This window comes from Ambystoma mexicanum, chromosome 1q, assembly GCF_040938575.1.
Source record: "Ambystoma mexicanum isolate Mex_15411 chromosome 1q, UKY_AmexF1_1, whole genome shotgun sequence".
Lineage (NCBI taxonomy): Eukaryota > Metazoa > Chordata > Amphibia > Caudata > Ambystomatidae > Ambystoma > Ambystoma mexicanum.
The window spans coordinates 391,133,853-391,145,321 of NC_090922.1; the positions used below are offsets into that span (position 1 = coordinate 391,133,853).

The following is an 11,469-nucleotide window of genomic DNA, read 5'->3' on the forward strand; positions in this document are numbered from 1 at the left end:
GTTTCACCACTTTTTGTAGTGGCTCATCAGGAGAGATGTCGCATCGAGAGCGAATATGAGACAGTAAACAATAATAATAAAAAATTGATGTGAAAATCAAAACTGACTGGCCGCGGATACTGTTATCTGTCTTTTTTTCACAATATCTTCAAGAAACCGGTTGGCACATTTTGACATAATCCCCTCTCCTTAAAAAAGCAATTGTTCTTGGTCCCATCATTTTGAGCCTGACACTGCAGACAAACCAGCACTTGCGAGAGAGGCAGCTCAGGATTCCGAACGTGCTGGAGTGTATGACCTGAAGTACCTGTCCAGGTTACCAGAGCTGCTGGCAAAAGATGACCCTGGTTTGACAGGTGAATGTCCAAGACAAGGAGAAGATTCAACTCTCAAGGGACTGCTGAGAGAAGAGACCCTGTTGCATTTGAATGGGGAAGTTGCTGCAAACCACATAAATGACGCAGAGGGAAGGCTCCCACCTGATGAACCCCAAACTTTGAGCTGGGAGTCCACTGTAAGCTGGTGGGTCCCCTGAGGTCTCACCCAAGGCAAGTAGTGAATGTGGTATATATTGCCAGGCTCCTCGAGGTACAGTGATCCTTAAGGACAGTTGTCCCCTTCTACTAGTGCCCGTCTATGTGCCTATGTGCCCGAGTAAAGTATGAATGCACCGATTGATTTGCCATGTCTGGAAGTTAGGGTAAGAAACTCTTAGGCCCCCTACTCATAGTTAAGATGCCCTTAACGCCATAAAGGAGGCTTTTGGATGGACCTCTTGCCTCTACTGGTCACTGCTAAGGGACTAAGAGACTAAGAGAAACATAGGCTGTGTATGACTTTGCATCGTCTGGGAGGTCACAGAGGCAAGCTGGAGATCCGTGTGCCAGAGGTGTCCCTGCAAAGGGTCAGTGTTGACCCAGTTCACTAGATCAGTCGAGCGCCAAACTACAGCTGATTGTTCATTGCCTGTACCAACACTAAAGATACAGGAGCTGATTGTAGACAACCGATTGGAAAATGCACTTAATGCAGTGTATGTGCCTCTGACCAGGTTCTTAAATCTTGTCCCAATGCAGGCTGCCCAGGAGAAGTAGGGACATAGGACGGACCCGGCACACACAACTCAGCACCCGGCATGTCCATTAAGAAACAGCCAGGGGTTCCCCTAAAAGAAATCTGAGCAAATTAATTGAACGTTTGTGGTGAGGTCAGCTCAGAAGAGCGCCCTGCACTCTTTAAACTCTATATCATGTTGACGAATAGCAGACATGCTGACCCAACCTACCACTCATGGAGCTGGTGGGAGTAGCTGAGCTGGAGGGGCTCAGCCCTTCACGCCCAAGTGCACCAGCCACCACTACCCACAACCAGACATACCAGGTTTTGGCCAATGCAGCCCTCGCAGCCCAAGGCAGGCAAGGGCATGACCATATATGCCTACATGTGTATCCCGCACGCTCCCTCATAGGAATAGAGGGATAGCTGTTGGACTCTGTACTGGGTTTCATTCAGGGGTTCTCAGTGGGGACAGCCCCGGGGTACAGCAGGGTTATGCATGTACACCGAAGAGTTGCAGCAGTCAGTGGAGCCCATGGTGCTAATCGGGAAAGAACAGGGAACAGTTTGCCTTTTGGCACCCTAACCCTCAGAGTCGTTGGGTCTCTCAGGGGCGCATGACAGAGATGATTTTCTGATGAAACCTCAGATTACGACTCATCAGGAAAAAACTTGGTAAACCAGTCATATAGAAAGCAAAAAGTACACGGATTGCGACCCAGCTTTGGACTTTTGACCTCACCGGTTACCTGCACAGTAATCACTGCTGTGGGTTACTTGTACATTTTGCATCTGGACATCAGTTATAGATTGAGTTGCACCCATTCCCCCGAGCCCCCACACATTTGTGTGAGGTTAAGGAGGTTTTCAGTACTCTAACCATATTAAGCTGCAAAACTATTGTTGTGGGCAGTGTAAGTAACCAGTGATTGTTACAATCAGTACTTTTTACAATTCATTTCAGTAACGTCTTCTGCAGTGAAATCGCATTCCCTCTCCATAACACCTAAATTCAAGAATGGTCCAACAGCACTTCGAGCCTTCTCTGGTACCCTATTTATTCCCTTCTTCCTTCAAGTAGAAAAGAACCTGACACAATATTCCTTTTCATGTTTAGCTGTGATGCTGTGCCTTCTTTGTTCTCGCCTTCACCTCCGAGTAAGTTGTTTCACGTGCCCCTCCTAACCTACGTCTCTCTTCAAGCCTCTCTGGGCATTTAAAGTTGCTTCTGGTAACTATAGGGGTCCGTCCAAGCAAACTAACCAACTTAATACCCTTTGGTGCTCCCTCCCTTTCTCCCACACTCCTCCCTTCACCCCCTCCCCTGTAGCAGTGCTCTGCTAATTTGAGCCACATGATTGAACGAGCGGCAATGATCGCGCGCATCCGACAATTTGAAGAAATGTGTGATTTGTTTGGCTTGCCGTGCTCGTTTTCATCTCTTATGTCTGCCTTGCTTTTATTCAGAGGCTACGGGAGATTAACAGTATGATCAAGACGGGGGAAACGCCTACAAAGAAAAGAGGGATTGTTCTGGAAGACGGAAACCAATCTCCAGCCAAGCGGATGTGCCCGGAAAACCACACAGCCTTACTGAGGAGATTGCAGGACGTGGCCAATGACAGGGGCTCCCACTGAAATGAACTTTTTTCCTGCAAAGTGTTCATCATGCACTTTATATTCTTAATTTTAAAAGCCTACAGTTGAATATTGGAGTATATTTTAAAATAACTTATTTAATTGCCTGTGTGTCCTTGAAAAAGCCGCATTGTGACGAGCAGTGGAAGTGTAAAACGGACTTAATTACACCTTGTGTGCATGTCCACAATGAGATTACTTGCTAAAGGGTGCCCTGGTTGTGTTTTCGGAATGCAATGTAATGGAAGCTCTTGAATACGGTTGAGGGGGGTCTCTTAAATACGTACTCCGTGATTTGGTCAGTGACGCGCAGAACGTGATTTCATTGCAGAATATTCGCCGCACATATTTTTCAGTGCAGTATATTCATTGTAATGAAATCCACCAACCATACATTAGTTTAAAAACACTGGCAATGCCAACAGTTTTGGCTTTTGTGTGGAAAGTTATTTTCCAGGCACTGCCATAGTTGTATTAACTGCCTATCGATGGTAGCAGTCGCAAAATGTTGCGAGTAACTGGGCCTATAATAGCTTTGCCTTGCAAATGCTTAATACTTATACACAAGCCAAAACCGTTGGCTTTGCCAATGCTTGCTTTTAACAGAACTTCAGTGAAAGACGCGTATAGTGCTTGTAAATCGAATAGCAGATGGCAGACCTGGTTAAGACATTTTTATTTCACCAGTGGCACGTTCACAGCTCCAATTAAGTCTAACTCTTCAGAAGACTGCTTTGAAAAAAACACTTGTCAGGCACAAAGTTTGACGGTAAGGCTTCATAAAGCTAGCGCTCAAAGAGATCCAAGGAGGACGTGTTTTGGGTGGGCTAGGGCAGTAAGTGGATGGGAGTGGCCATAGGGATTAGCATGGCCATGAGCGGTGAATGGGTGGGTAAATAACCAAACAACACCTACAAGTTTTGTGCCATTAACCCCTAACTGTACTCTAATGCAATAGTTTAGGCTTAAGCGCAACCTAACTGACAACAGAGAGTTCGGAAAAGAAGATATTGATTGGTAAAAGGGGGGCTGCAGGGGATTCCACCACACATTTTGAAGCAGCAAGAATGTAAAAATGTGGTAAAATATCTGCGGTAGAGCCGGTGATGGTTAAGTACTGTGTTCTTCCTGATACCATGTAGCCATGTTCTGGTTGTAGCTGGGATCCATCTAATAACAACAGGAAGTGAACACTGATTTCATGTTGCAGAAAAGCAAACTATAATGTTAACCAGAATTCAAGGAGTGGGAGTGTCATAAACATCCGACCTGAGGAAGTCCATTGAATGCGGCTGAGGAATTTTGATTGTGAAGGCTTTTGTAGAGTGTGCTGTACAGCACTTTCAGAATCGTGGCCATCTGCTGCCATCAACCATCCCCAAGGGCTCACCCGCGGACTGGGTCAGAACATAGAGGTGTACAGCTAAAAGCAACATGCCAGGCCTCGATTGCCATCCTGACATGGAGGCACCACAACTCTTGGAACAGAACCACGCTCACTACCCCAATGGAAGAAGTAGCCAGAGTTGAATGTGAGCCATCAGTAACATCATGACCTTGGAATGCCAAAGCGCTGGTTGGTGGTGGACCTCATGGTGGTGTTAGTGAGAAATGCAAAGAAACGCTGATTGTTTTGGTTAAGAGGGTTGTGTAGCGGTCACAAAAGTTCCCCATCATGTTTTCACAATGTGACTTCTTTCCACTGAGCTGCCATTCGATTCTTGGTATTGGTTGCATAAGCTGTAAGACATTTTTGATCATGAAGCCTGTAGTCAGTGGTGTGTTACAAGGTGCAGAAGAAACCAATTATAATGAAGCAAGCACAGTCCATTCCAGTGTGCCCACCAATTTAAGCTGTTTCAGATAATTTATAACTAGATGCAAACCATCTGTGAGAATTAAAACAGTTTTCAGGACTCTGAGTTTCTAAACAGTGGAAATAAAATAGATGCATTTGTCAGAATGTAAAAATGAGGGAAAAACCAAATATAATCTGACTCTGAGCCCATTTATCAGCCTAACCGCATATGAATTTACTGGGTATCAGCTTTTTCTACAGAGACCAAGACTTTGACAATTACATTTAGTCAAAAAGCAAAATAGTAAGCACAGCAGTTGTCCCGCTATTGGATTATCAAGGGATGTTTCTTTTCACAAGCATTACTGTTTCCAAATGCTGCACCGATAATGGAGTTGATAGGAAATCCCACTGCCGCAGAGACATTGATATTAATGAAGTGAGACAACAACCTCTTTCTTTTCAGATTATTCGTCAAATGCTGTTCATCAGGACAGACCTGCATTTTTGCTAGTGGGTTCCGTCTCTAACATGTCAAGGTTCTACTTGTGATATGACATTTTAGCATCCAACCCCCATTGTAAGTCATATACTATCTAATCAAAATCCTGTGTGAACTGTTAGGACTTCTTTGTATATGTAACAACTAAACAATAATTATATTCTAATGGCTAGACAAAGCCAGTTTGCACAGAGCAGCTCTCTGCCTGCTACAGGAAAGGGTTTTGCACATGATTTGCCTTTTACAATCTGTGTCCCTTTGTTTCAATGGCTCGGTGGTATGGTTTACATATTTACAAAGTACGCCATTACCTCAAAGAGGTATCTCGGCGCTAGAGCAGCTCATCCATTGATAGAGGGGTTGGCTAGATAAACAGATTGTTAGGAAGAGATGCTGCTAAGCACGATAAGGAAGGCCATGCAGACATTTGGAAATTAAGCAGCAGATCTTGAACTGAATGCCTCTCTGAACAGTCAGCCTATGTAGTTGTCGCCCATACAGGAAGTTGGAATTTAATTTCCAGAGACCAAAGATCAAACCACAGCCACATCATGTACTGATTACAGCTGTTGGAGTTGGTAAGCAGGACTCCCAGCATAGATCGATTTCATGGAGTCAAGTGTGAAGTTAACAAGCGGCCGGCCCAACCACAATCTGATGGAGGATCTTGGGGACAAAAGGAAGAGTCTGTCTAAGTTGGCGTACCTTGAAAAACGTTTCCTGCACCACAGCATTTATCTGAGCATCCATGTTAATAACAGATTCCCACATTACATATAATGTGGGTCTCATTCCATACGTGCAAAAGGACAGGCCTTGGGGATGAATAGGATAAGCAAATGGCCTCTTAAATACCTTAAGTTCGCCCATTTAGAAATCATTTCAAGCTTTCCAAGGCCTGCTTCCTAACGCCCAGTGGAAACAGACACAAGTAGTGTGTCTATTTCCTCTGTGCTTTAAACCCCACAGTGTTTGCAGCCTGTTGACACAGCCAGTTCCGCTGTGGTGGGGCATTTTGGCATTAGTGTATTTTCCAGGCAGCGAGGGCTGCATTAGGCCGCGCGTTGTCACAAGATTTTAGCGCGTGGACTGAGTTGCGTTGAAGCTTGCCATTGCCAATGGAAAAAGGAAAGCAGTCTTACAGAGGACATACTTTTTGGTGAAGATTGTGCATCTTTTTGTGAGTCGTGCAAGAGCCATTCTTTAGAATGAGGACATCTTCTCCTGCCTTCCACTAAAATCACTAGATTGCAATATATTGCCAAGGAATGTAAGAGCCGTGCTCTTGCAGTACCGTTTGCATCTCAGTGCTATCTTATCTATTGCCAAACGGGAGCCTGGAAAGATTTGCACTCCTGGGCGATGTTTATTCCGCCGATTTTTTCCTTCTAAACATTTCTGTCACCGCAGAGACATCTCTGAATCTACTTAAGGTGACCTCGCTATGTGGTGCAGCAAATATTGCACTATTTAAATCAAGGCGTGCCTTATCACACATATATTTTGGGTAAGCCCTGCATCACAAGACTGGGTACCATCCTCAGACTGACTCGGCGGGAAGGCGGGTGAGCGATCATTGTGTTATCCCCTTGCCATCCCGCGTGCACTGTGTCACAGAAAGGAAAAGATGGAAGCACAAAACTAGTTGTCGGATTGTTGTGTGCATCTTCTGAGCCTTTTATTTTCGACTGCTCTGTGTTGCATGGTTCATTAATCAAAAAGTGCCAATTTGCTCATAGCGGAAATTCCTTTGCTCCACCAGCCATGCAGACTTTATGCCAGACACAGGGCTGGAATGTAAGATCTTGTATAAATTGTGACCTGATGCTGATGGCCTTCTGAACCAGAGACACCCAAAAGAGACCATTTTATTTATTTGTTTATTATTGGCTATGTGTTGGCCCCGTTAACTGCTTCAGTCTTTGATGCCTGGAGAATGACTGAGCAGGACAGGAACTGAAAAGAAGAGCTAGAATTATGCAATAAAAAAACACTGTCTTTCACGTTGCACCTCAGCGATGTAAGATCAGGCATGTCACGGAGCATTTTTTTACACTCAAATTAGTTACAAGAATTGCTCTTAGTACTGAGGCTGTTCTGTTGGCAGTGGGAGAGCAGTTAGAAGACCATGGGCCTGATTTAAAAAGTGATTTTCAATGGGTAAACCCCATTGAAAAACGCTTTGTATTGCTGGCGAGTTTAGGTTCATGCAGGTGAGGGGCCTGGAGCGTGCAGAATGACGTGCAAATAAGTAATTGTGATATACAGTAAGCAATCAAAAACAAATCGACGTCAACATAACACAGTGGCCTATATAGTGTGGTGCCTTCTTGAAAAGGGCTTTGTGCACATGCATCTTTCTGTGGCACATGTGGTTTGTTGTGACAAGTAATGGCTGCACTTCTGTTGAAGGCATTTCAAGAGTCTATCTTTAGGGAGTAGCAGGGTTTTATTCAGCCACGAGGTATGTTGTTGATGTTAACTTTTGTCCGGTCTGTCTTCTGATCATGTTAAACATGATCATCAGATATCTTGATTAATATATGCATTTGGTCAATGCCTTTCAAGTCACGAGGACAGTGTGGAAGATTAAACTGGAAAGAAATGAACTTTTATGGGATGTCCTCTAAATCGTAGTATGTCTTGTAATCCTAGGAAGAGGCAACTTCGCATTGGCTCACAATGATATGATTCTGAAGCATCATTTTTCAGGGGCGGCAACTGTTCAAGATGCTATTTTCATATGACTGCAGAACCTCATTTTGACGCTGTTTACGATATTTTGATACTTGTTTGTATGTATTTTGAAATGTTAATGCTTGGCTTGTTTAAACATGTTTACCTAAGGAAACCTTGGCACTTTACGAAACCTTCCATAATATAAAGTGGACTAATTCAACCGATCATAAGTTTGGGAAGTTTGGGTGGGGGTGGCATCACCATCTTTCCTGCAGTGAGCTCATGACATCAGTCATGCTAGGCGTGTTCTAGATATGAGGCAAAGTGACCAGACACTTGTGCGGGTGATTGGCTCCCCTGACCGAGGTTCCTCATACCTGCACACCAAAAGTGACCACAACTCAATCAGCCATTTGTTATGTATGTACTTTTGTTCCTAAATGATAACTAGCAAGCAATGCCACACACGCAGGTATTTTCCTTGGCAGCTAATACCGATAACAAAAGAAAAAATAAATGTTGCCCTTGTTTGCAAAAACCTCCAACCTGTTGGCTAGCTGCCCACAAAGATTGTGTTTGCCCTCTCCCCACCATTAACTTGATTGTGATGTCCATATTGAACACATTGGGTAAGACTATCCCTTGACCACCCGTATGCAGGCTGTTGGCATATACCCGCAAAGCTGGGAGCATTTTAATGAGAGGATTACAACATGTAAATGTGAAAGTTCAGTATTTTGGAAAATCATTTAAGAAGCTCTCATTTTGAGAGGAGTTGTACAAATTAAGTGATCGAGTTTTGCCCTCCTGGTTGCACATGCCTTGTCTGTGCTCTGAGGTGAAACAAGGTGGGCCCAATAAGACCTGTTCTGCGGCAGCGAAACAACGAAGAAGAGGCTGCCTCTACATGGCATGCAAAGCCCTCCAAAACTGCATTGGCACTAAGTCACTTATGTTATCTCAACACATGCATGCTCTAACGTGAGCCCATACCACAACTTAAATGCCTTGAGAAAGACTTCGGTTGAAACGCGCGTCGGCTGTCTTGTTGTTTTTGTGGTTCACCAACCTGGTACATTGTGCCTCATGTGTTATGTTGCACTTGAAAAAATACATATCCATGCACAACCAAAACTCAGGACTGAATTGTGAAATAACTACAGACAGTACTGAAGTACCAATCCTCTTGCCAGCGCCACCAACCAACAAGGTTTTGTCAACCCACCCACTTCTCTCCTCAACCTCCTGGGAACCTTGGAGTTTGGTTCCCTGACAAAACCATGTGCTAGGCTGCAGGCCAAACCTTGAACACAGACGACTAGTTGCTCAGGGGACTTTGCTGTCCCGACACCAAACTCCTTACCCCTTGCAATCTAACAAGCAATAGTATACTGAACAAAAGTATGAGTTGCACAAATAACATCCAAAAGGATAAACGAAATTAATCTTACTACAGGGACCGGCTCAGTGTGCATCTTAGACCAGCTCAGTCCAAACCTCTGAAGGATCCCCCAAGAAGGCTGTTCGCCTAGTGTTGGTGAAGCACCCTTAGACTATAGAGGCACATGGCATCTGAGGGCATCAATTGGTGAACATTTTCCCTTTAGACTCATAGGGGGCTCTGCAGTAGCACATTTCAATAGTATAGAAGCCTCAACGCAAAAACACAAGTTAATGATTCCAGGTCAAAAGACTGTCTTGAGATTAAAATAATTGGGCTTCACCCCCTCTACAATTTGTGCACACATATCAACGCTGCAGTGAAACAGGGTGCAGAGAAAGCACACTTGGCTGACAGGGAGGAGGGTTGCATGCCATTCAAAATGGCAGCTTGAACTCTCCCTTGACCCAAGCTCGGGCATCTTTTTTAAAACACCCAATCATTATTTTCTTCATATAAATGGTGATTTCATGCAAGACTAATTGTCCTTACACTTTATACAATTTTAAGCAACAGTACAATTAACAAATTCGATTTGCACTGTGACTCAAATATTTGAACAATGCTTCTGTAAAACATTTTAAATGATAAAAGATGTTCAAAATTACTATCAACGGCTTATCATTAAACACTGATTAAAAGGCATATAATTCAAAACTTTTTTGCAGGATGGTGTAGCGACTAGTGTAATTTGACTTCTTGAAATATTACTGTAGGGCATGAAACACCATTTTATTCCAAGACATATCACCCTAGAAGAACTACCTTGTCACATCCAGTGGGCACCACTGTTGCCAGCCATTGATAATGGATGTTACACAGACAGGTGCTTGGACTGAAATGCATTTGTAGAGAGAGTTGTAGAGTTTGGTTTTGAAGCTAGCCATGTGATGTTCTTTCATTGCCTCTTTTTCCTCTGTGCTTTAAACCCCACAGTGTTTGCAGCCTGTTGACACAGCAAGTTCCTTTGTGGTGAGGCATTTTGGCATTAGTTTATTTTCCAAGTGGAGATGGAGCTACTACTTATTGGGGTCGGGCCAGCACAAGATGGCGTGTTACTAAGTTTGACCACACCGTTTTGGCTCCCACTTGTGATTTGTCATAGACTTTCAATTATGGCAGTGAACAGCACCCATACATGTTCTTGGTGTGTGTCGTATGCTGAGTGTGTCCAAAAACGGTCCAATCATTTCATATTGATTAAAATAGCCATTAAAAAACCTACATGCAAGCGTAATACGTCTTTCCAAAGAAGTCTTTTTAAATGTGTGCATTTTCTTTGTGCACCTTCGGTGGAAATCGACCAATTACATGTAGTGGGGAGGGGGTGCGTTTCCAGATTTTATTTTAATAAAGGTCACATTTATTTCTACAAGTGCACAAAGTGCAGCGCACGTTTAAAAAGATGTATGTTAAAACGCGTAGAACCAGATGCAGACATAATTGCTCCTAAATTTATTGTGACCCAAAATCCTCACCACATTTGAAAACAATATTTTAGAAATGTATCATGTCAATGATGCAATAGTTAATGAATCAAAAGAAAGTAGAAATTGTTCTCATTTTGCTAATATTTCATAATGCACTTTTGAATGGTGACTAGTTATTTTTGACTAGTTCTTTTTATATTTTAGTACGGAATAGATCAGTGGACCCCATATTGCGTACAGCTAGCAATATCAAATTAAAAGGAAGAGAAAACGTCCTGGGATGTGTATAAATTGCTATTCAAGTAAAAAGGTGTTGCATTTGTTTTGCTGGAGACTTGAAAAATCTAAATTCCGTTCAAATTTTCAGAGTACATTTGGATATCTTACATGTAAAACCAGTTTATATATGCTGTTTTTAAAGTTGCTGTCTTTCATTGCTTCTCACACTTTTTATGAAAATATATTTTAAGTGTATTTCCCCATATTTTAATAAATATCCATTATAAAATGATTTCTTGAATTCATGCTCCTTTCTGGGGTTGTAGTCGGAGAAACTGTTCCACAAATAAGAGCCTCAATTGTACAGACTCACTTTGATTTAAATGCATGAGTATGCATAGTCTAAATCTAGTGATTGGTCTGGAATATTTCAGTTTGTGTTCTAATTATTATTGTGATCACCCCTGCATTCCGGGGTGGACGGTGTGGTAATGGCTCGCCAGCCCGAGCCTAAAATAGGCACAAGCGAAATAAGTGATCTCTGCGAGGGCACAGGAATGTTACCACCCCTGTCTGCCTCTAAACAGTCTGGGGTGCTGGTAGATTCTGTTGTTTTCAAGGGAAACAAGATTTGCGTTACTTGCGCGCAACTAATTTCCGTAAAAACAAACTATAAAACAAAATGGGCGTGAGTGGAAATAGTAAG

The 11,469-nt window shown here is 43.1% G+C and overlaps 1 protein-coding gene across 5 annotated transcripts in view; it reads left to right on the forward strand.

Moving 5' to 3' along the window:
- Positions 1–11,055, forward strand: part of RBL2 (RB transcriptional corepressor like 2) — a 953,306-nt gene extending 942,251 nt beyond the window's left edge. For all 5 annotated transcript variants that reach the window (XM_069639547.1, XM_069639538.1, XM_069639539.1 and 2 more), the window contains one exon: positions 2,524–11,055. In XM_069639547.1, the coding sequence (XP_069495648.1) occupies positions 2,524–2,694 (171 nt within the window). In that variant the 3' untranslated portion in view covers positions 2,695–11,055. The remainder of the gene's footprint in view (positions 1–2,523) is intronic.
- The last annotated feature ends 414 nt before the right edge of the window (positions 11,056–11,469 follow it).